Source organism: Heptranchias perlo, chromosome 6, assembly GCF_035084215.1.
Source record: "Heptranchias perlo isolate sHepPer1 chromosome 6, sHepPer1.hap1, whole genome shotgun sequence".
NCBI classification, from domain to species: domain Eukaryota; kingdom Metazoa; phylum Chordata; class Chondrichthyes; order Hexanchiformes; family Hexanchidae; genus Heptranchias; species Heptranchias perlo.
The window spans coordinates 46,225,889-46,251,899 of NC_090330.1; the positions used below are offsets into that span (position 1 = coordinate 46,225,889).

General features: G+C 42.6%; 1 protein-coding gene across 4 annotated transcripts in view; it reads left to right on the plus strand.

The window, feature by feature from the left end:
• Positions 1-23,649, plus strand: part of chst10 (carbohydrate sulfotransferase 10) — a 69,254-nt gene extending 45,605 nt beyond the window's left edge. For all 4 annotated transcript variants that reach the window (XM_067986231.1, XM_067986232.1, XM_067986233.1 and 1 more), the window contains 3 exons: positions 7,563-7,797; positions 21,162-21,267; positions 21,486-23,649. In XM_067986231.1, the coding sequence (XP_067842332.1) occupies positions 7,563-7,797; positions 21,162-21,267; positions 21,486-22,023 (879 nt within the window). In that variant the 3' untranslated portion in view covers positions 22,024-23,649. The remainder of the gene's footprint in view (positions 1-7,562; positions 7,798-21,161; positions 21,268-21,485) is intronic.
• The last annotated feature ends 2,362 nt before the right edge of the window (positions 23,650-26,011 follow it).

Genomic DNA, 26,011 nt, shown 5'->3' on the forward strand with positions numbered 1-26,011 from the left:
TGAAGGAACGGTGAAATATGTCCAAGTCTGGGTGGTGTGTGACTTGATGGGGAACTTGCAGGTGACTGTGTTCCCATGATAGTGCTGCTTTTGCCATTCTTGGTGATAGAGGTCGCAAGGGAGGGAGGTGCTGTCAAAGTAATCTTGGTGAGTTGCTGCAATGCATCCTGTAGACCATACATACTGAGGCCACAATATGTCATTGGTGGAGGAGATGGATATTGAGTCCAGTGGTACAGGGCTGATCAAGCGAAGTGCTTTGCCCTGGATGGTGTTGAACTTCTTGAATGTTGTTGCAGCTGCACCCATCCAGGTAAATAAGTCTTAAGTCTTGTAGATAGCTTTGACAGGCCAGTAGGTGAGCTATTCATCACAAATTACACAACCTGTGCCCTGCTTTTGTAGCCACAATGTTGATATGGCTGGTCCAGTTAAGCTTCTGACTCCCAAACTGTTAACAGTGGGGGACTTGGCGATAGTATTTTAATGCTCCCTTAGCTGGCCATCCACCTTATACCCTCCGTAAACTTCAGCTAACTCAACACTCTGCTGCCCATATCCTAACTCGCACCAAGTCTCATTGACCCACCACTCCTGTGCTTATTGATCGACATTGACTCCCAGTCTGGCAACGCCTCGAATTTAAAATTCTCATCCTTGTGTTCAAATCTTAACATGGCTTCACCCTTCCCTATCTCTGTAACCTCCTGCAACCCTCCGAGATATCTGCACTCCTCTATTTCTGGCTGCTTGCGCATCCCCAATTTCCACCACCCCACTTTGGCAGCCAAACCTTCAGCTGCCTAAGTTCTGGAATTTCCTCCCTATACCGCTCTGCCGTTTTACCTCTCTTCTCCTTTAAGACGCTCCTTAAAAACCTACCTCTTTGACCAAGCTTTTGGACATCTGTCATAATATCTCTTTAAGTGGCCGCTGTCCAATCTTGTTTGATAACGCTCCTGTGAAGCGCCTTGGGACGTTTTGCTACATTAAAGGCGTCATATAAATGCAAGTGGTTCCTTGAAGGTCAGGGGGAGATGGCTGGGCTTTCTCTTGTTGGGGATGGCCATTACCTGGCTTTTATGTGGTGCAAATGTTACTTGCCAACCCAAGCCAGGATGTTATCCAGGCCCTGCTGAAGACTTACATGGGCTGCTTAATTATCCGAGGATTTCTGAACGCTGTAGAATCATCAGCAAACTGCCCCACTTACTGATGAAGCAGCTGTAAATGGTGGGCCAGGGACGCTTCCCTGTGTAACTCCTGCAGCGATGTCCTGGGACAGCAATGATTGGCCTCTGACAAGCACAACCATCTTCCTTTGTGTCAGGTATTACTCCAGTCAGCATGGTTTTAGGAGGTGCAAGTCACAAATCTACTAGAATTCTTAAGGTGCTAACTAAATGAGCAGTTGAAAGTTATCCAGTGGGTAGTTTGTCCATGGGCAGGGGATCTGCTGTTTTAACTGCAAGCACAGAAGAGACATGAACAGCAGCAGCAAGTCACCGGTAGGGCGTCACTTGAAATACAGTTGTCTATGGAGGACTGGGTGAGGTTCAGCATGCTGACTCTACGCTATCTGGAGACTACGTTACCAGAGACAATAACAGTTTGGCAACCAGGAAGACAATTTTTTTCCACTGGGTCTTCCCTGTTGTAGCAGGTTTTTCTGGCTCCAACAACAGCATGATTTCTAGTAGTGATATCATGACACAAGCATTAAATGTTTTGGGCATCATATCACTTGTTGATGTGGTGCAAGGGGTAGTTAGAGCTCCACCCCCTTTACAATTCTTTCCAATGCTGTCCTGTACCAGAGCCCTCCCCTCATTGGTGACATGAAACCTGCCTGCAGCCCTAGCCAATGCCTTCTTAGCCAAAAAGTCACCCTGCAATCCACCACTCTAAAGTTAACCAGTGGCCCTAGCCAGATCTCTCCACCCACACAGGATTCTCCATTTGCTGACCTTCCGCCATTTGCCATTCACTTCTGTGCCTGACTAACAGCCAACGTTCACCGAAAATTGTGGCCTTTCTTTTATTCTAACTGTATGTGCTTGGTTGTTTTTCATTGTGATTTGAAAAATAGCTAGGGGACAAATTTTAAAAGCTTTATTCAGATAAAGTTTATTTGTGTTTTTTAAATATTTTTCTCATTGGAAAATTCAGATTCTGTCCCTGAATAGCAGTTTGTGTGATTTTGATAATGATTTGAATACAAGCTGGACAGTGAATTTAAGGAGGTTTTCAACTAAATTTTTAAGTAAAAGCTATTAATTTATTTTATTTACTCCAAAGTATGTGCCAAGCTGAGAGACACAATCCCTTTGTTTGTATTTAATCAGTTTATATAAGATTTGTTAGTACAGCTACTGTTGAGTAAGAAGTACAGGAGGCCGTGTAAAGTAATTTTTTGGGATACTGCCAAATGCCTGGTGTTGCTTATGGTGAGTCCGTGGGTACACTATTTTATAATAATTGGGGTCTTATCAATGTGATGGGGAAACTGACAGCGAGAGTGTTGCAGGAAGGAAGGAAGCATGCACTATACACAAGACTTTTAAAATAGCACTAATCCTTGCACTTAACTAGTTGGAGAAAATAAAATAGTCTTTCTCTTACCTGTCTGTGTCTCTGGGAACATGTAGCTCAGCATAATCCCAGTTCAGATGAAAATCCATGCTGCCCCTCTCTGATGAGTTAGTACCTTGCCTTTGCTCCATCCTTCCCTTTCTCTGCTTTCTGCTTTCACCGTCCCCTTCCTCCTCTTCTCATCGCCCTTCTTCCCTCCCCCTCCTTTCCCTCTCCTCTGCACTCCACCTCCCTCTCCTCTCTGCCCTCCATCCTGTTTCCGTACCCCTCCCTCTCTTTTCACATTTTCTCCTCCTTCCCTCATCACCCCAATCACCAATTCCTTCCCCCGATTGGAAGGAAGATGTTGCTCAGCACAACCCCAGCACCAAGAATAATTTTTGTCCCCATTTGAAGGGAAGATGTAAACCCTTCTCCAACTGAGAGTAATTTCAGGGCACCAGGGAAGGAAGGTATAGCTCTTCATAAGTCCCCAAAATCTGGGCTCCCCTTTCTGCTTGGATAGTTTTTCTGTCTTTTCTTCCCCCTTACCCCTTCTCTCTCCCTCTCCCTCCTCCTCTATCCTTCCTTATAATTTCCCACACTCCTTTCCCTCTCCACTTCCCTCTCTCCCTCAACCCCACCTCTCACTCCTTCCCAGTCTACCAAGTTCTCTCCTCCTCTCCCTTCACCTTTCCAATTGTAAACAATTTTACAACACCAAGTTATAGTCCAGCAATTTTATTTTAAATTCACAAGCTTTCGGAGATTTTCTCCTTCCTCAGGCAAATGTTTCAAGATCTCCTTGAAGCCTACGCATTTATACATATTGAACAATAATAAATGGTGTTTACAGACTGCCTCTGCAACTGCCCGTTGCCAAGGCAATCACCGTGTTCAGACAGAGAGGTGTTACCTGCAGAACCTCCGAATACACATTCAATAAAAAAACAAACAGGGAAAAAAAAAGAGAAAAAAAAAAACACAGAGAGAGGCAGAAACATCCGGAAGGCAGAGAGAGCCAGCAAATGACCCATTATATTAAAAACAGATAACATTTGTTCGCTGGTGGGGTAACGTGTAGCGTGACATGAACCCAAGATCCCGGTTGAGGCCGTCCTCATGGGTGCGGAACTTGGCTATCAATTTCTGCTCGACGATTTTGCGTTGTCGTGTGTCTCGAAGGCCGCCTTGGAGTACGCTTACCCGAAGGTCGGTGGATGAATGTCCATGACTGCTGAAGTGTTCCCCGACTGGGAGGGAACCCTCCTGTTTGGCGATTGTTGCGCGGTGTCCGTTCATCCGTTGTCGCAGCGTCTGCATGGTCTCGCCAATGTACCATGCTCTGGGGCATCCTTTCCTGCAACGTATGAGGTAGACAACGTTGGCTGAGTCACAGGAGTATGAACCATGCACCTGGTGGGTGGTGTCATCTCGTGTGATGGTGGTATCTGTGTCGATGATCTGGCATGTCTTGCAGAGGTTACCGTGGCAGGGTTGTGTGGCGTCGTGGACGCTGTTCTCTTGAAAGCTAGGTAGTTTGCTGCGAACGATGGTCTGTTTGAGGTTGGGTGGCTGTTTAAAGGCGAGTAGTGGAGGTGTGGGGATGGCCATAGCGAGGTGTTTGTCCTCGTTGATGACATGTTGAAGGCTGCGGAGAACATGGCGTAGTTTCTCCGCTCCGGGGAAGTACTGGACGACAAAGGGTACTCTGTTGGTTGCGTCCCGTGTTAGTCTCCTGAGGAGGTCTATGCGATTTTTTGCTGTGGCCCGTCGGAACTGTCGATCGATGAGTCGAGCGTCATATCCCGTTCTTACTAGGGCGTCTTTCAGCGTCTGTAGGTGTCCATCGCGTTCCTCCTCGTCTGAGCAGACCCTGTGTATTCGCAGGGCCTGTCCATAGGGGATGGCCTCTTTGACGTGGTTAGGGTGGAAGCTGGAAAAGTGGAGCATCGTGAGGTTGTCCGTGGGCTTGCGGTAGAGTGAGGTGCTGAGGTGCCCGTCTTTGATGGAGATTCGTGTGTCCAAGAAAGAAACTGATTCTGAGGAGTAGTCCATGGTGAGCTTGATGGTGGGATGGAACTTGTTGATGTTATCGTGTAGTCTCTTTAGTGATTCCTTGCCGTGGGTCCATAGAAAGAAAATGTCGTCGATGTATCTGGTGTATAGTGTTGGTTGGAGGTCTTGTGCAGTGAAGAAGTCCTGCTCGAACTTGTGCATGAAAATGTTGGCGTATTGGGGTGCGAATTTGGTCCCCATGGCTGTTCCGTGTGTTTGGGTAAAGAACTGGTTATCGAAGGTGAAGACATTGTGATCCAGGATGAAGCGGATGAGTTGTAGGATGGCTTCCGGAGATTGGCTGTTGTTGGTGTTGAGTATTGATGCTGTCGCAGCGATGCCGTCATCGTGGGGGATACTGGTGTATAGTGCCGAGACGTCCATCGTGGTGAGAAGTGTTCCTGGTTCAACTGGTCCGTGGGTACTGAGTTTTTGTAGGAAGTCTGTAGTGTCACGACAGAAGCTGGGGGTTCCCTGTACGATGGGTTTCAGGATGCCCTCGATGTATCCAGAGAGGTTCTCACACAGGGTTCCGTTGCCTGATACGATGGGACGTCCGGGTGTGTTGGCTTTGTGTATCTTTGGGAGGCAGTAGAAGTCTCCCACGCGGGGATTACGTGGGATGAGAATGCGTAGGATGCTTTGAAGGTCTGGATCGAAGGTCTTGATCAGTTTGTTGAGCTGGTGGGTGTGTTCTTTGGTCGGATCTGCGGGTAACCGTCTGTAGTGTTCCTGGTTGTCCAGTTGTCGGTATGCTTCTTTGCAATAGTCTGTTCTGTTCTGTATGACTATGGCTCCTCCTTTGTCCGCTGGTTTGATGACGATGTTGCGGTTGGTCTTGAGAGCGTTGATGGCGTTGCGTTGTGCTCGGGTGACATTCTGGACTGTCTTCTGAGTGCGGCTGATGAATCTGGCATTGACGCATTTCCTGACAGCTTGAGCATACATGTCCAGCTGAGGGCAGCGACCCTCCGGAGGAGTCCAGTTTGACTCTTTCCTCTTCGGTTGCTGTACCGCGGATCCCTCTGTCTGCTGTTCCGGATCGTCGATTGTCTCATTGGGTTCGCTGCTGAAATCTTGGGGTTTGTGGTAGAATTCCCGGAGCCTCATTCTCCTGATGAATTCCTCTGTGTCCGCCGCGAGACTAGTGGGGTCCATTTTGGTAGTGGGGCAGAAATTGAGCCCTCGGCTGAGAACTTCGATTTCGTCTGGTTGAAGGGTGTGGTCGGATAAATTGACAATAGACTTCCCTGTGGTTGCAACCGTGGTACCAGGGGAAGCTTGGTCGTTGCTGGTGGTGATGCCGAGTTTCTCAAGCTTCCTGCTTTTGGTTTTCATGTAGGCAGCGTAGTTCCGTTGCCTCGTCTGTTTGGCGGTATAACGTAGCTGGTCTGCTGTGTCCTGAGTACAGGTTGAGAGTATGGACTCTATCTTGGTTTCGAGGTTGTGGCGTCTGCTGTAGAGTTGGTGTATGAGATGGTTGCGGAGTGTGCGAGAGGTACGGCGGCAGAGTCTCTCAGCGTAATCCGAGTTGTATGTGGACTTGAGTGGGTTCGTGATCTGGAGTCCTTTCGGGATCTTGTCTGCTTTCTTGCAGCTCTGTAAAAACTTGATGTCTGTGTCTAAATGCGCGATCTTCTTGGATATCCTTTCCACTGTGAGCCGGCAGTTTGTGGTGTCGATGGTAGTCATGATGTGGAGATGCCGGTGATGGACTGGGGTTGACAATTGTAAACAATTTTACAACACCAAGTTATAGTCCAGCAATTTTATTTTAAATTCACAAGCTTTCGGAGATTTTCTCCTTCCTCAGGCAAATGTTTCAAGATCTCCTTGAAGCCTACGCATTTATACATATTGAACAATAATAAATGGTGTTTACAGACTGCCTCTGCAACTGCCCGTTGCCAAGGCAATCACCGTGTTCAGACAGAGAGGTGTTACCTGCAGAACCTCCGAATACACATTCAATAAAAAAACAAACAGGGAAAAAAAAAGAGAAAAAAAAAAACACAGAGAGAGGCAGAAACATCCGGAAGGCAGAGAGAGCCAGCAAATGACCCATTATATTAAAAACAGATAACATTTGTTCGCTGGTGGGGTAACGTGTAGCGTGACATGAACCCAAGATCCCGGTTGAGGCCGTCCTCATGGGTGCGGAACTTGGCTATCAATTTCTGCTCGACGATTTTGCGTTGTCGTGTGTCTCGAAGGCCGCCTTGGAGTACGCTTACCCGAAGGTCGGTGGATGAATGTCCATGACTGCTGAAGTGTTCCCCGACTGGGAGGGAACCCTCCTGTTTGGCGATTGTTGCGCGGTGTCCGTTCATCCGTTGTCGCAGCGTCTGCATGGTCTCGCCAATGTACCATGCTCTGGGGCATCCTTTCCTGCAACGTATGAGGTAGACAACGTTGGCTGAGTCACAGGAGTATGAACCATGCACCTGGTGGGTGGTGTCATCTCGTGTGATGGTGGTATCTGTGTCGATGATCTGGCATGTCTTGCAGAGGTTACCGTGGCAGGGTTGTGTGGCGTCGTGGACGCTGTTCTCTTGAAAGCTAGGTAGTTTGCTGCGAACGATGGTCTGTTTGAGGTTGGGTGGCTGTTTAAAGGCGAGTAGTGGAGGTGTGGGGATGGCCATAGCGAGGTGTTTGTCCTCATTGATGACATGTTGAAGGCTGCGGAGAACAATGGGAAAGTCACCTTTCCAGGCTGACTTTCCCATTGATTTTTCTCTCATGCAGTGGGAAAGCATTTATCCTCTGCTCTGTGCTTTCCTATCTCATTGTAGCTATGTTTGTGAACTCGACAAGTGGAGGATTGCTGGTGAACATATTCAGAAACATAATTTGAAAAATTAGGGTGGAGCTCTTGTGTTGTAGAATTTGTTTCAAATTTTATTAGAAAGGTTGTTTATTTCTTTATTTTTCAGCCTTCTCAAAGTACTTTGAATGAAGTGGATCCTCACTGGGACGCAGTACATGCTGAACGCCTCAATCTTCTGAAGAACGTGTGCAGAAATGCATCGTTAAGGAATCTGACACATTCTCCTATCACAAAGTTTGTCTTGGATCGTATATTTGTGTGCAATAAGCACAAAATTCTGTTCTGTCAAACCCCAAAAGTTGGTAATACACAATGGAAGAAAGTTCTCATTGTTTTAAATGGTAATTATGGAAATTTGTGATTTATTGTATCTGGTACAATATTTTACTATCAGCAGTGAATGTTCTGGAGTAAATTTGTAAATTTAGTTTGTAATTTACCAAAGTAGTTTGTTCCTATAGTTTTAACAGAACATTTAGCCCTCATTGCCAAAGAACAAATCATTTAGATAAAAATCTTCTTTAATTTCATGTTTTCTTCTGATGGCCCTTGAGTTTAAAAGCAATAACATTATTCCAAAAATAGCAGTGTGTGGTACAGCTCCAATTTTCAAATCTCCCCTTTATTCTTGACACTGTGGCCAAGAAATTAGATGGCACCATACCCATTTTTTAAGTGCAAAGAAGATGCCTAAGCATCCAATATGATCCAGAAGTGTGCTGCCCGCCATAGATAGGGCTGTTCCATAGGCATCCAGGGCGCACACCAAAAACATTAAAATGGCAAATTAAAATATTTAAATAAGGATCCTACCCTTGTTCTAAGACCCCTTTCTGATATTGGGCTGCCCCACTGCCTGACTCGGCACATAGGAACAGGAGTAGGACTTCCAGCCCCTCGAGCCTGTTCCTCCATTCAGTGAGATCATGGCTGATCTGTATCTTAACTCCAACCTTCCGTCTTGGCTCCATCCCCCTTAATACCTTTGGCTAGCAAAAATCTATCGATCTCAGATTTAAGATTATTAATTGAGCCAGCAGCTACTGCTTTTTGTGGGAGAGAGTTCCACACTTCTACCACCCTTTACGTGAAGGAGTGTTTCCTAACTTTTCTTCTGAATGGCCTGGCTCTGATTTTAAAGTTATGTCCCCTTATCCTAGACACCACCCCCAACCCCCCACCCCCCCAGCAGAAAAAAATTCTCTCTACCTAACCTATCAATTCCTTTCAAAATCCTAAAAAGCTCAATCAAATCACCTCTTAATCTTCTATATTCCAGGGAATACAAGCCCATTTTATGTAATTTCTCCTCATAATCTAACCCTTGGAGCCCTGGTAACATTCTGGTGAATCTGTGCTGCACTCCTTCCAAGGCCAATATATCCTTTCTAAGGTTTGGTGCCCAGAACTGCACATAGTACTCCAGATGTGGTCTAACCAGGGCTTTATATAGCTGTAGCAAAACTTCCTCCCCTTTATATTCTAGCCCTCTAGATATAAAGGCCAACATTCCACTAGCCTTTTTGATTATTTTTTGTGTCCGACAACTACATTTTAGTGGTCTGTGTACATGGATCTCATAATCTCTTTGGACCTCCACTGTTCCTAGCATTTCACCATTTAAAAAACTCATCTATCTTTTTTTTGGTCCAAAATGGGTAACCTCACACTTACCTGTGTTGAAATCCATCTGCCACAGTTTTGCCCATTCACTTAATCTATCAATGTCTTTGTAATTTTATGCTCTCATCTACACTACTAACTATGCCACCAATCTTTGTGTCATCAGCAGACTTGGATATATGGCTCTCTATTCTGATATCTGAGTCACTAATAAATATAGTGAATAGTTGAGGCCCCAGCACAGATCCTTGTGAGACACCACTAGTCACTTCCTTCCAATTCAAATAAATACCAGTTATCCCTACTCTCTGTCTTGTACCACCTAACAATCTCCTAACCAGGTCAGTAATTTGCCTTCAATTCCATGGGCTTTAATTTTAGCTAAGTCTCTTATGTGCAACCTTATCAGATGCCTTCTGGAAGTCCATATAAACTACATCCATAGATAGTCCCCTATCCAGTACTTTAGTTACTTCCTCAAAAATTCAGTTATGTTCGTTAGACATGACCTACTCTTTACAAATCCATGAAGGCTCTCTCTAATCAGCTCAAGTTTCTCTAAGTGCTCAGTCACTTCTGTCCTTAATTATAGATTCCAATAACTTACCCACAACAGATGTTAAATTATAGGTCTATAATTTCCTGGTTTCTTGCTCTCACCTTCCTTGAATAACGGAGTTATATTTGCAATTTTCCAATCTGAAAAGGGACAATTCCTGAATCGCGAGAGCTTTGGAAGATTATGGCTAAAGCATCTGCAATTTCCTCACCTACTTCCCTTAAAACCCTGGGGTGGAAATCATCAGGACCTGGAGATTTGTCAGTCTTTAGCACCATTATTTTTTCTAATACTGTTTTCTTGCTTACGTTAGCTTTAGTGAGCTCCAGTCCTTGATTCATTATTAGTTTCCCTGGAATGTCAGGTATATTATCCTCTTCTTCTACTGTGAAGACATGACACATAGTAACTATTCAACAAGTCTGCCATTTCCTTATTTTAATTTGCAATATTACCCACATCTGTTGATAAAGGGCCCACATTGCCCTTGACTAGCCTTTTCTAATATAATTGTAAAAACATTTTCTGTTAATCTTGATATCCCTCTTTTTGTATTTCCTTTTTGCAGCTCTTACTACCTTTTTGTCTTCCTTTGCTATTCTTTATATCTCTCCCAGTCCCCTGGATCTACATTATTCTTTACACTTTTGTATGCTCTTTCCTTTAGTTTTATCTTATCTCTCACCTCTTTTGTCGATCATGGCAAGTGGTGCTCTTGTCCCTTAGGTGTATATATTAGTCCTGTATTAAGCTAAATTCTTTTTTGAACACCTCCCACTGTTCATCTGTAGTTTTACCCAATAACAGTTTTGACCAGTTTACTGTTGTCAGTCTTTGTCTCATCCCGTTAAAGTTAGCCTTACCAAAATCTAGAATCTTAGTAACTCTTATGTTTCTCCTTTTCAAACCTAACATTGAATTCAAGCATATTGTGATCACTGTTAGATGAATGTTCCCTTACTGTAGGATTATTAACTAAGCCTGGCTCATTACTAAATCTAGTATGGCCTGCCATCTTGTTGGTTCTAGAACATATTGCTCCAGAAAACTATTTTGAATGCGCTCAAGAAATTCACTACCTTTCTGATTTGAGCTACTCTGTTCTTCCCAATCTAGATGAAAATTAAAGTCTCCCATTAAAATAACACTGCTTTTGCTACAAGCCTCTCTAATTCATGAATTAATACATTCTGCCACTACATTGCTGCTATTAGGAGGCCTGTAGACAATTACCATTACAATTTTAAGTCCTCTCTTATTCCTCAATTCTAAGCAGAGTCTCTGCTGATTGCTTTCCCTTACCTATATCCTCTCTTACTAATGTTGTAATAGTATCTTCAATCAATATGTGTACCCCTCCTCCTCTTCCTGTTTCCCCATCCTTTCTAAAGACCTTATAACCTGGAATATTTAATTCCCAATCATGACCAACTTGCAGCCATGTGTCAGTAATGCCCACCATGTCATACCCTCTAAGCTGCATTTGAGCCTCTAATTCACTCAATTTATTTCTTATACTTCGTGCATTAGTATAAAACTTTTATTTGGGCAAGAGACTCTAACCTGTCCTTCTGCCCTGATGCTGTCTTTCTCACACTGTTTAACTTAACACGTTATTTATTTGTCACTCCTGCTGTAACTACTTTAGTTATTTTAGTATTCCCTTCACCTGGAGTATCTATATCACTGTGACCTGAAATCTGCTCTTATCCCTTTTTTAGATCTTTTAACTGTCGTTTTTACTATTGTTTCTGACTCAGCCCTCCCCTCCATTTATTAGTTTAAAGTCCTTTTTGTCACCCTATTTATTCCTTCCGCTAGGACCTTGGTCCCAGCCCAGTTCAGGTGCAGCCTGTCCCAACAGTACAGCTCCCTCCTGTCCCAGTACTGGTGCCAGTGTCCCATGAAGTGGAACCCCTCCTTCCCACACAACTCCTTTAGCCATGTGTTCACCTTCCTAATCTGTGTGTCCCTATGCCAATTAGCATGTAATTCGGGTAATGATCCTGAGGTTACCACCCTTGAGGTCCTGCTTTTTAATTTAGCTCCTAACTCCCCTCAGCAGGACCTCCTCCCTTTTCTTCCCTATGTCGTTGGTCCCGACATGGGGATTCCAGCCACATCGAGATATCCCTTACTGTGGCACTAGGTAGGCAACATACCCTTCGGGACTCTTGATTGTGATTGCAGAGGATGCTATTAATCCCCCTAATTATTGAATCCCCTATAACTACTACGTTTCTATTCTACACCTCCCCGCTTTGGACAGCCCTCTGCTCCACAGTGCCTAGGTCAGCATTGTGACTGTCCTCCCCGCAGTCTTTCTCCTTATCCTCACAGGTTTCAAGTAAGTACATTGTACCTGTTGGATTGGACTAGTGTCTGCTGGATTTCCTCCTCTATCTTCTCTCGGTTCCCCCTGCCCTGCTGACTGACAGTTAGTGTCTCCCCTTCCTGCACCTCTGCTTCCCTCTGAGGTGTGACTGTGCTCTGGAGAAAACTATCCAGAAATTCCTCCCCCTCCTTTATGTGTCGGAATGTCTCTAACTCGCACTCCAGCTCAAGAACTCTGAACTGGAGTGTCTCAAGGAAGAAACATTTCCTGCAGATGTGGCAATCCGGGACAGTCTCACTGTCCACAAACTCCCACATATCACAGCCCCAACACATAGTTTGCATTGCTATTTCTAGTTATTATTTATTTATTAGTAGTAATTTAGTTCTAGATATAATAGAATTACTTGATCTAGATTATATTTAGCAGATAGATTTAGCTTGTTTTCAGATTAATTTGAAATTAATTAGTCTTGTTTTTTCATTTATTAACTTCTTTATTTTAGTATCTCCTTAACTCCTATTTATTATTGATGTAATAATTTAAAGCCACGTGATAAACTCGCCCAGTAACTTGTGGCGCTAACAGGCAGGAAGGACCCTTCAGCAGCACTATTTAAAGGGCTCATTCACTACTTACAAGTTAGTTGCTGGTTTGTCATTTGAGACTGCTGATTAACTTCTGGGTGGTTTTTGGCCTGTTTTCTGTCTCTGAAAACTTAATTCTGACTGTTGAGAAGAAATTTTTGCAGCTGTTGCACTGTTAATGGCTGCCTTCAAAAAAGGTTGACTGCAGTCATGGGTGGTCTGGTAGGACTGCCTTTGGGGCTGGAGCTTGAGGGAGAGTAGCAGGAGGAGGGCACTGCACAGGAGGCCATACCCACAGAGGGTCTTCTGGGAGCATTTCTCCCATCTCAACTTCTCGGAGGAGCAATGTATGAGGTGCCTTTGCTTCACTAAGGAGGCTGTCACCGAGCTATGACACCTGCTGCAGTTACCGCTCGAGCCACACACCAGGGCATGGACAACACCGCCTGTGGCTGTCAAGGTCAGCGGGAATCTTAATTTTTATGCAACAAGCTCCTTTCAAGCTGCAGCAGGTGACATTAGCGCCATCTCACAGTTTGCAGTGTACTACTGTTTCAGGGATGTCAACGAGGTTCTCTACACCAGGAGGAACAGTTACATTACTTTCCCCATGGACAGAGTGAAGCAGGACGAGAGAGCACTAGGCTTTGTACGCATGGCAGGCTTCCCCAAGGTCTAAGGTGCCATAGACTGTTCCCACATAGCTATGCATGCTCTCCATCACTGCCTGGCATCTTTATCAATCAAAAGGGATTCGAGTCCCTCAGTGTCCAGCTGGATTGCGACCACAGGCAGCTCATCATGCAGGTCTGATTTGCTGGCAGCAGTCAGGGGGTCTGCCTGTAGACTGTAGCATCTCTGCATGGGCCAGGGCAGCCTGGCCAGTTGGCTGTGTGGTACTAACAAGGGTACTGGCGGAGTGGGTGGCAGGAGAGCAGGCATGCTATTGTCCTGAGAGTAGACAGCAGGTGCCTCACCCATGGAGCCAAAGCCACTCCCCTGGCACCGTGCCTCAGAACTCCTCAGGCTCAGAATGAGAACAGAGTGCAGGAATGATGTGACACCTGGAGGCCTCTGTCACCAGTAGCCCCCAAAGCCAAGATGACAGATGTCTGTGCTTCTGTCGCAGCTGTCAGGAGAGGCTCCATCATGGTGGACGCCACTGTCGTGTTCATGGAGTTGACTGCTCAGTCTATGTTGGATAGAATAGTATCCATGCTCTGCGTGAAGCCTTGATACAAGTTGAAGCTGGACTCCTCCATGCTCTGCGAGATTGTGCGAAGCTCGCTGGCAGGAAATAAGAGTTGGTATAGTGGTGAGTATGAAGAGAAGGAGGTGGAGTGAGGTGTGGTGCAGTGATTGTAGGAGAGTATCGTGAGTAGTGAAGCTGGAGGTGTGAGCAGAGAGTAAGAGAGCAGTATTCCAACTTGACAACTTTGGTGAGGTCATTGAATTTTTTGTGGCTTTGCAGCCACATTCTTGGAGCTAAGCTCCTGGTATTGACCTCCTGCGATCTCTTCTCACTGGTGGTGCAGGTGTTGCCTGGAGGGCTTTCTGCCCCCTGCTGGGAACACAATCTTCCTTCTCCAGTTCACCACCTGGTCCAAGGCCTCCAAAGCAGCATCGGAGAACCTGTTGGCACGATCTACAGGTCTTGCAGCCATTTCTTTTCTCAGAAGTCTATCCCTGGTGTCTGCAGCCAGAGTGCAACTCCCCTTTAAGAGGTGCTGGCTGCTTTTAAGTGGCTTCAGAAACACCCAATCTACGACCCCCCAAACAGGCATGCAGCCAATGAATAGCGCGGCTAGCGCTGGCTGCACGCCTGGCTCATTATAATGATGCCCCAGCACAAATTTAATATGCTGCCTGGGTCCACATGAACAGGCGGGTGTAGTGCGCACCCCTTTTGGGCACGATCCAATTTCTAGGCCTGTGTAATCATGGAGTGATTTGATTGATCCCACTTAGTTAGGTGTTGTGGCATTAAGGACATCTGTTTTTCCTGCGCTGATTTCCCCCCCTCCCCACCCCCAAACCAAGATCACATACTCCCTCCATCTGCGAGAGCAGAGGGACTAGAATGCTGGCAGGCTCCTCTATTGCTGCAGTTAGCCAGGTACTGGAAGTTTGCAAAACAGGCCAGTAGAGATTTCCACAACAATTTTTCCTTCTTTCTACAATATGGCTACGATTGGAAACTTAGTGGAATTGGGGATTGAACCTGCTTTTGGTCACTCTCATGTAATCTATTTTGTAAGAACACTGGGATTAATACCTTGATAGGAATATTCATCAAGGGCATCAGACGAATCCTTAACCCCTTCACCTTAACTCGTCATCAATGAACCGTCTGGGGTTTACCATCCAGACTACGCCCAGGGGTGAATGACATCTAAATTAGGCTTGCCAAACTGTCTTATGTCAACCACTTCAGATTATGTTAGCACTTAAGTTACCAACCTCCCATCAGGATCCACACAAACTACTGAGTGAATGAATTAACCCTTTCTTGCCAATTATCAAAGAAGTCAAACAACAGTCATGAACTAATAATTGTTTATTAATCCTAGAATCATAGTTAGCAGCTCCCAAACTTTAACATTGAGTATGCAAATAATTAATAGATAGGATTAACTGACAAAATAAATAACAATGGTTAAAAAGTCAATTCGGTTATGTCTCAGTAATTCAGCAGTAACTGCTTGCTGATTATAAATTTACAGTTGAGATCAGTGTCTGAGATTGATATAAATTGCTGAGATTAATTTAGGATTAGACTCCTTAGATAACTGACAAGTTGACAGTATTAGATAGACTTTAATCTATTCAGTAGACTTGCTCTGTGCTTGTAGTTGACACTGATTCTAGAACTTTACATCCATATAAATTGGTGTGGATGATCTGGTTGCCTCACCTTCCTCTGGGAGGATGTTATTTGCCATCTGGGACATCAGACTGATGAATCTCTGTCAAGATTCCTCCTGAATTCACTGCTCGTGGGTAAATTCATCTTCCACACTGGTAGCTGTATCTAGACTATACCTATACCTTCCACTACTAAAAAGAACTACAACTAAATTAAGGACTGAGAACTGAAGACTGAAAACACTGGTTTATATATCCTTAATTTCCAAAGAAATCTCCTCAATCTGAGTGACACGTGTTAGACGAGTTCAGCCCTTCTGATGCCAATCACCTCGCACAGCTCTATTGGTACCCCTGATTATCTCAAAATCAATGAAGCACCAGCACGTAGCCGTGCCAGGTCGTCTGTTTACTCCCTAGCTTATCAGGCCTTTGCTAACAAAGGAGTCGCACGCAGATTCAGATAAGGCAGGACATCTTTATGTCATCCTTGACAAGCTATTTCTGGGCCTATGGTCTTGATGGCTTGTCTTCTAGCCCTAGTGGGGAATGTTGTTTTTGTAAGCCTTCATTGTTTAATTGGCATTAGCCCTTTCCTATCTTAGCATTCAGTCTGACTATTAACTGCATTTTAAGGACACGTTTAAGGCGAAAAGGCATTTCTCCTACATATTCTCCACCCCCCCCCACAACCCCCAGGAAAAGACAGGAGATTGATATGACCTTTGTAGAGGGTAAATTAGTTAAGGAATCTCTGATACATGTGTGAGTCTACCATCAGTCATACATACAATACATGACAACCATGAAGTAAATACAAAATAACACCAACACATTGTTAAAATAAGTAACACAATTGATACACAAGTGGGATGGCAAAGCCACTTCTGAGTCGTAATCAGAAGAAGCATATTAGTAAAATCACAAAATTTAAGTAACAATTAGCAATTAAGGTGATTAGAAAAACTGAAATATCAATGTAGATCAATATCCTATTAAAATTAGTTATCTATTAAACTTACTTCCAGTTTGTCAATGAGCTAAAGCTCGTTCTTTTGGAACCTGTCATTTGTTATAATGCCTGACTCTCTTCAGGCACATAGGGTTTCAGCTGATTAATAACAACCCATTTGTGCCACTTTTTCCCAGTCATAGATATTTCTATTTGATAAACCACTGGTGACAATTTACAAGTAACTCAATATGGTTCTTCCTAGGTTGGTAGGAACATAGGAACAGGAGTAGGCCATTCAGCCCCTCGTGCCTGCTCCGCCATTTGATAAGATCATGGCTGATCTGTGATCTAGCTCCATATACCTGCCTTTGGCCCATATCCCTTAATACCTTTGATTGCCAAAAAGCTATCTATCTCAGATTTAAATTTAGCAATTGAGCTAGTATCAATTGCCGTTTGCAGAAGAGAGTTCCAAACTTCTACTACCCTTTGAATGTAGAAATGTTTTCTAATCTTGCTCCTGAAAGGTCTGGCTCTAATTTTTAGACTGTGCCCCCTACTCCTAGAATCCCCAACCAGCGGAAATAGTTTCTCTCTATCTATCCTATCCGTTCCCCTGAATATCTTTTTCTCTCTCCTTGCTCTGTTCCCCCTTATAAGCTGTTCATCTGTAACATCTTCTGGTTCTGACAACAGGACCTAAGACCTGAAACGTTAACCATTTTCCTTCTTTCACAGATGCTGCCTGATGTGTTGACTTTTTCCAGCATTTTCTGTTTTCATTTTACCCCATCATGGAACTGTCCTATATGCTGGAATTAGTTCAGTAATTTATTCCATTTTCCCCAGACAGAGCTATCAATCAACAATCACTGTCCCAGGTATAAATCAGTTAGATTTGGAATTAAATGAGATGGCCATTTTCACTAATCTATGCCAAATATTTTGAATGACCTGCCAGACGGGCTTCCATGCACCTACAATAGCAACAATGCATAACAAGCACTTCCAGAACTACCAGTGTTTGCCCTGAGGTATAAATATTATCCAGGCTAATGTGAATTCCCTGCAGAAGATAGGTAGCAACAGCTGATATACCCGTGCATACTATTACCAATAATAAAGGATCTGAAAAATCATCCTAACAGCCATTAGTGCTTCATTTTTGGCCCACTCATACACAAAGAATAGTCACTTGGGTGAGGTACCAGAGGGCTGATGGCACCTGTGGAACTGTACCACAATGAGAGCCAGCGCCTTCAGGGAGGAGCAGAGAAGACTAACAACAAAGGAGACCATATTTTCTTTTGTGATTCATTGCTCCTATTAATCATCTTTATAGTACAGTGTTATTTCACTAGTTTGAATGGAACTGAACATATATCACTTATTTGGATTTCCGGAGACTAATGCTACAACATTGAAGACAAATTTTGCACAATTTTTAGATGCACAGTTGCACAATTAATAGCAAACTGCTAGTAGCTGTTAAGGGTTAAGACTTTGCTAGTTTTCCTGTTGTTTTATATGCATAATATTCATTTCATGGTTTGCTTGAAAAGATATCAAAGACACTAATTCAGCACTTTATGTATTTTATCATCTTATTCCCAGCATAGGTACATTTGTAAACCTTTCTGAAGTTTGAAACAATTATACCCGTGCATACTATTACCAATAATAAAGGATCTGAAAGATCATCCTAACAGAGCCATAAGTGCTTCATTTTTGGCCCACTCATACACAAGGAATAGTCACTTGGGTGAGGTACCAGAGGGCTGATGGCACCTGTGGAACTGTACCATAGTGAGAGGAAAATTTCCCTTTCATTCTGTTTTTGTAACAGAATGATAACCCTGTTTATAATTTTGCTACACAGAATACAAAGGAAATCTTTTACCTTAGTTCTCAAAAGCTGCTTTGAGGTGTGACTGTATTTATCCAATCTTTGTTACCTTATACATATTATTACAGCAACTCCCTCCACTGGACAAATTAAGACACATTCATTGATTAGTATGACTTTAAATAAAAGAATCAGAAAATTTAGCATACCTGAAGGAACAAGGTTCAGTCTGGTTTTGCAATGGCAGGAATAATTTTTGTTCCTGCTCTATTCATTAGTTTCATTATCGAAATTCATCAAGGCTTCAGCTCATCAAATTCACCAAAACAAATCTTCAAAAATTTGATTTAGTAAATGGTTTTAAATATTGTAAAGTGTGCTCTTGCTCTTTTCAGCCTGCACCAGATAGGACTGGCTTCACAAACTGCATCATAATTAGGGAGAAAACAGATAAGTGGTTCCTCCTGACACCACCAGTAGCAAAGCGCCCTTACCATCCACCAGCAGTCACCCCCAAACTACATTTGCCACTGTCAGGGGCATCAATCAATCAATGCTTCAAAGGCACTGAGCATTTCCACTCAACAGATAACATTCACCACGAATGTTCTGATTGTATATTGCATAAAACCACCAATCATCACTCCAATGGCCATTCCACCTCTGCAATTTTCCTCTTCAAACCACTTAGTTCCATCTAAGGGACATCATAAAAATGCTGACGAGACTCATCATGGACTGCAACCAGATTTACCCGTCAACAACACCATGTCCTTAAATCCAACTTGTACCACTCAGAGGTAACTCTGAGCTCCAGTCAAGGCCCACCCAGTTTTAACAATGGGCTGGTACTGAGACTTACACTCAGATCATGGCCCCTATTGTACCCATCAAAACAAGTTGGTTAGGGCTCTTTGCTAGCTCATGTCATCCTTCAGGATCCACAGGATTAAAGCATCGCCCTGACAACTGGAACAAAAAAAGGTGGTTCCCAAAGTCGCATTGGTATGCGTCTCAAAACCAGTCTCCACACATCCATATCTTTCCTTCATCAGACTCATCGCTCCCCTCAGCCCTTGTTTCTTCCACCATAACTACTGAGACCTCTCATTCAAGACTTTGTTACCACCAGAATCAATTTCTCCAGTGTCCTACATAGAAACATAGAAAATAGGAGCAAGTGTAGGCCATTCGGCCCTTCAGGCCTGCTCCACCATTCAAAATGATCATGGCTGATCGTCTAACTCGGTATCCTGTTCCCGCTTTTTCCCCATATCCCTTGATCCCTTTAGCATTAAGAAATATATCTATCTCCTTCTTGAATATATTTAATGACTTGGCCTCCACTGCCTTCTGTGGTAGAGAATTCCACAGGTTCACCACCCTCTGAGTGAAGAAATTTCTCCTCATCTCAGTCCTAAATGTCCTATACCGTATCCTGAGACTGTGACCCCTGGTTCTAGACTCCCCATCCATCGGGAACATCCTCCCTGCATCTAATCTGTCTAGTCCTGTTAGAATTTTATATGTTTTGATGAGATCACCTCTCATTCTTCTAAACTCTAGTGAATATAGGTCTAGTCGACCCAATTTCTCCTCATACGTCAGTCCTGCCATCCCAGGAATCAGTCTGGTAAGCCTTTGTTGCACTCCTTCCATGGCAAGGACATCCTTCCTCAGATAAGGAGACCAAAACTGCACACAATACTCCAGATGTGGTCTCACCAAGGCCCTGTATAACTGCAGTAAGACATCCCTGTTCCTGTACACAAATCCTCTTGCAATGAAGGCCAACATACCATTCGCCTTCCTAACTGCTTGCTGCACCTGAATGCTCGCTTTCAGCGACTGGTGCACAAGGACACCCAGGTCTCGTTGCACCTCCCCTTTTCCCAAGCTATCACTATTCAGATAATAATCTGTCTTTCTGTTTTTACAACCAAAGTGGATAACCTCACATCTATCCACGTTATACTGCATCTACCATGTTCTTGCCCGCTCACCCAACTTGCCTAAATCACATTGGAGCCTCCTTGCATCCTCCTCACAACTCACATTCCACCCCAGCTTTGTGTCATCTGCAAACTTGGAAATGTTACATTCCGTTCCCTCATCCACATCATTGATATATATTATGAATAGCTGGGGCCCAAGCACTGATCCCTGTGGTACCCCACTAGTCACTGCCTGCCACCCGGAAAAAGACCATTTTATTCCTACTCTATGTTTCCTGTCTAACAACCAATTCTCAATCCATGCCAATATATTCCCCCCAATCCCATGTGCTTTAATTTTGCACACTAACCTCTTACGTGGGACCTTATCAAAAGCCTTCTGAAAATCCAAGTACACCACATCCACTGGTTCTCCCCTATCTATTCTACTAGTTACCTCCTCAAAAAACTCCAGTAGATTTGTTAAGCATGATTTCCCTTTCATAAGCCCATGCTGACTTTGTCCAATCCCGTTAATGCCTTCTAAGTGTTCTGTTATCACATCCTTTATAATAGATTCTAGCATTTTCCCCACTACTGATGTTAGGCTAACTGGTCTGTAATTCCCTGTTTTTTCTCTCCCTCCTTTTTTAAATAGTGGGGTTACATTTGCCATCCTCCAATCTGTAGGAACTGTTCCAGAGTCTAGAGAATTTTGGTGTCCTTCACAAACTCCAGCTCATCCAAAACTACAATACCCACATCCTGTCCCACACTAAGTCCTGCTTGCCCATCACCACTGCCTTTGTCTACCTCTGTTGGTTCACTGTTACCCAACACATCTGAAATCGTTTCTGAATCCCCACCATGATCTTGTCTCCACCTACCTCTGCAACCTTCTTCAGCTCTATGTCCCTGTCCATACTACGTGGAGGCAGGAATACAAGATTTTGGAATACGGGAGAGCTGTATTTAACATATTTTTCTCTTTCTTTGTACAGGAGAATTTAAATCTGTTGAAGATATCCCTGAGCCTTTGATCCATAATCATGAGAAGAATGGCTTGCCCCGCTTGTCATCCTACAGCGAACCAGAAATAACAAAAAGGTTGGAGTAAACATATTTTGACAATGTTTCTGCACAAAATATATCCTGACTAAATCATCTATTTGAACTTTATTTATCGAATATGAATGCTAATACTCCGCCTACTGGATCACAGCTGTAATGCCCTTTTTATTCATAAAAATGGGTCCTCCAGTCTATATGTATATATGAGAACTGCACTAGCATAATAATGACTTTCTTGGTGTTTTTTTTTCCAGATTGAATACATACTTCAAATTCTTCATTGTTAGGGATCCATTTGAAAGACTTATTTCTGCATTCAAAGACAAGTTTCTAAAGAATCCTCGATTTGAACCATGGTACAGATATAACATTGCTCCAGCAATTATTCAAAAATATAGAAGGAATCGTACAGAAACTAAAGGACTCCAATTTGATGACTTTATTCGCTACTTAGGCGATCCTAACCATAAGTGGCTTGATATTAAAATAGGAGAACCCATTATTCACTGGGTAACATATGTAGAGCTTTGTGCACCTTGTGAGATCAACTATAGTGTCATAGGACATCATGAAACACTGGAAAAGGATGCTCCATACATTCTAAAGAAAGCAGGAATGAGTAATTTGGTATCCTATCCCCCAATCCCACCTGGTATTACAGCATACAACAGAACCAAGGTGGAGCAGTATTTCTCTGGAATCAGCAAACGAGATATAAAGCGCCTTGATGCTCGTTTCAAAGGAGATTTCAAACTGTTTGGTTATGATGAACCCGATTTTTTGCTAAACTGATTTACCCAAGTACTGTGCCTAATAGGGGTACAGTGCATGTTTACATTTCTTTTGGGGTTTTTTGTTACACACTGAACATTTTAATGCTACCACCAGCAGAGGTCAGTGAAGGCACACAGAGTGAAAGAAAGCCTGAAACATCTTAGCAGTTTAATCCATGCATGTATGCAGTAATAAATGAACACAGGCATAACAATATTTTATGATTTTTAGAAGTAGATAAGCAATAGTATGATGCATGGAGCACATCAAAACAGCATTACAGATCATCAAAATTTAACAAAAATATTTCCAAGGACAAGTACAGTGAAAGTCAATTTAATTGCTGAGCAGCATATCAGTTGTAAGATTTTTCTGTATATGCCTTTTGACCCCTATGTTGAATTGTCACTGTCACACATATAGTCACAGGTACTGGCAAAATAATTTTTTGTGATTTGTTCAATTTAGGAGTCAATGCTGCTGCTTGGAAAAGTCTTTTAATACAACAGATAATAAAACTAAAATTTGCACATTTAAAGCTGCAGTACCCGTTTTCAAACATACCATTGTTAGTTTTATTAATTAACTAGTTGACAAATACTTTTTGTGAACTTGATTTCAATTCCCTTCTCTTCCCCACCCCCACCCCCACAAACACACACAACCTTTTTCAGCTGAGAGGAGGAAAAAAAAACACAAGATTAGCAATAGTCATTGAAAAACACAGACCAGTGGAAGGTATGATTTAGTAGTTTGAATTCATCTTTGGCTTCCCTCTGGATTGGAACACCCTGCATCTGTGTCATGACTGGAAATTGCCTAACCATACAGTAAGCAAGTTGGAGAGACAACAAATTTTGGAACTCAGACAATATGCTTGAGGATCAAGCAGCCAACTGATTAAGCTACCAAGCCACTGTTATTTCTAAACTTTTAAATTAATCTGCTGATAAATTCACTATACAACAGTAAAGATTAATTTCACAAAAACAGGTTTTTATTTTACAAACTACTTTAGCAAATACATATTTGAACTTCTGTGCATCATGATTATGATATTTAAGTGTGCTAGCTGGCATATCTATTCATGTAAGTAGCTGTCCTTCATAAATATATTAAAACTGGTGCACAAGATACATATGAAACTGTTTGTTTTAACCTCTTGGGTGTCAGACATTGGCATTTTTCTTCCCAAAAAGCATTTTTTTTAAATTGTAGGAAAACTTTTTTGTTGTAATGCGTGACTGTACCAAACTTCCTGCGGCAGAAACCGCCTACTTCCACCTCCGTAACCTTGCCAATCTCCACCCATGCCTCAACCTGTCCGTAGCCGAAACCCTGGTCCATGCCTTTGCTACCTCCAGACTCGACTATTCCAATGCTCCCTTGGCCAGCCTCCCATCCTCCACCCTCCATAAACTTCAGCTTATCCAAAACCCTGCTGTCAGTATCCTGTCCCACACCAAGTCCCACTCAACTATCACCTTGTCCTCTCTGACCTACATTGGCTCCTGGTCCCCCAACTCTTCAGGTTTAAAATTCTCATCTCATGTTTAAAGCCCTTCACGGCCTCACTCCTCCTTACCTCTGTAACCTTCTCCAGCCCCACAGCGCTCCAAGAACTCTACATTCCTTCAACTCCAACCTCTTGTGCATCCCCCACTCGTTTTGCCCCACCATTAGCAGCCATGGCTTCAGCCATCTAGGTCCTAAGATCTGGAATTGTCTCTCTAAACCTCTCCACCTCCATCTTGTCCTTTAAGATCCTCCTTAAAACCCACATCTTTGACCAAGCTTTTCCTTACCCCTCCTAATATCTCCTCCTTTGGCTTGGTGTCGATTTTTATCTGAATCAGCTTCTATAAAGCGCCCGGAGATAGTTTATCTATGTTAGAGGTGCCAAATAAATGCAAGTTGTTATAAATAGAATTATAGGAACCTCCATTCCATTGTATTAATTAGAAGAGTGCGCAGAACAAGTGGAATACACCAGAGATGCTCAGATGTGAATCATTTTCTTTTAAGCCAAACATGCACATCACAGACTACTTGTACACAGATAGAAACAATGCAGTATTATTAGCACTTAGTTACACAGTGCTTAGAAATATATTTTTGACATACTTTAAATTTTAATCTTCCAGGCATACAGGAATTTTTAATATAATATGCTAAAAGTAACTCACAATTAAAACTCTGTTGCACTGTTGTAATACTACTTTTGTTTGCATTATTGTTTTAAATATTTTGAGAAATCTAATGATTATCTGCAGAACTAATGAGTTAACTGCCTACAGCATAAGCTTATAAAAAGGCAGGGAAATGGATACTACAACTTTAATTCTGAAAATATTCAAAAGTAAATAGTTTCATGCATACAGTAGGACATGATTTGCATGCCTACAATATGCAAATATGCAGCATTTCCAATAACCATTCATTATTGACTGCTACTGTTGATGTAGTGGTTCCCATTTAGTCTGCTGATTATTGCCTGTAGCATGATTTTTTTTCCCTCATGTTCAGTCAAGTTTGACCTATGATCCTCAAGTCAACCTTAATTCTTGAAAGAATGGATAGATCATATCACTGAAAAACTTTAAACTGATCCAGTTAGTAATCTGCAGATGTGACCCAGTGCTTAACCTTGGATTGACTACAGGTAATAAACAACCACTAGACAAGATTTATGAAATATAGTTTCTCCAATAAATAATATATTTCCAGATACAATTATTGAAAAATGAAAAGTACTTTCATTGCATTAAAGCTAAGGATTAAAATGTTATTACAATTTAGAGTAATTTCCGGTTAGAGGCTTAAAGCCACTTTGGAAAAGAGTTAGTCTGTTTCTTCTGGGTATTCATATTTATTCATTTCAAAAATATTCCTGATTAAAAGGAATATAATTCCCACTTGATTTTTCTTTTTCTGTATAAGTGATTTGTTAATTTTATCTTTAGGCTAGTGCAGTTCTTTTTTTTAAGTTCTGGATTTAACATTATGGGACATCTCCTCTTTGGGTTACATTAATGATAATTATTCACTCCATGAATATTTGCACTAACTTCCATTTTTAAAAATTTAATTATGGTGTTTTGTAATTCTGGATTTGGAGATCTGGAAGCAATTCTGTCTAATAAATGGGTATTGAAACTCGTGTCCTATGAGTTCTACTGTAGTCCTTATGGCTTTACAGACATCACCTTACAAGAATGAAGAAACACTGGAACAGTACCAAGAATTTACCACTTAATAATAAATAAATAAACATGGATCATATAATTCAGAAGGTCCATAAAATTTATCATAATGTAGTTTTAAACATAAGTGACTTCAAAGTCCTCCTCATTTACAAATCCCTCAAGGCATTGCCTCTCCCTCGCTTCATCATCGGTAGCTAAGCCTTTTAACCATTACACCCTTGCACTCTTTCCTTAAACTGTTCATTCTTGCTTTATCTCTCCAATCTTCAAAAGCCTCCTCAAAACCTATTTCTTTAATTGTGTCTTTGGTCACCTTCCCAACTTTCTCTTAACAAATGTGATCCCTGTGGCTTACCACTTAAACTTCATCTCCATTTCCCACTCTGAACTCTCCATCTTTGGCTTCCTACATTGTTTGAGCCAAGCTTAATGCACAAGTAAAAGCATCTCATCATTCTGGGTGCTCTGCAGCCCTCTGGTCTGAAATTTGACTTTAGCAACTTCAGATCTTAAAATCTCTCTCATTTTCTCAGAGACCAGGAATGTGCTGGGGGTGGGGGTGACGGTGGCCATGGGGTTCCATTGGCATCTACTGAAGAGGCAGGTTAGCGTTGTCATCACCTGTTATCAAAATAGAATTCTGACATGAGGTCAGTACCTGGGGTATTGCTTCTTATTGAGTGTAGGCAGGCTATGTATGTTTACAGCATTTTCTGTTTATAGGTCAAGATTTTCTGCATTTGAAGTTTTTCATTTATTTCTCTCATTTTCCTTCCATGTCTTTTCATTGTCTTACTTAC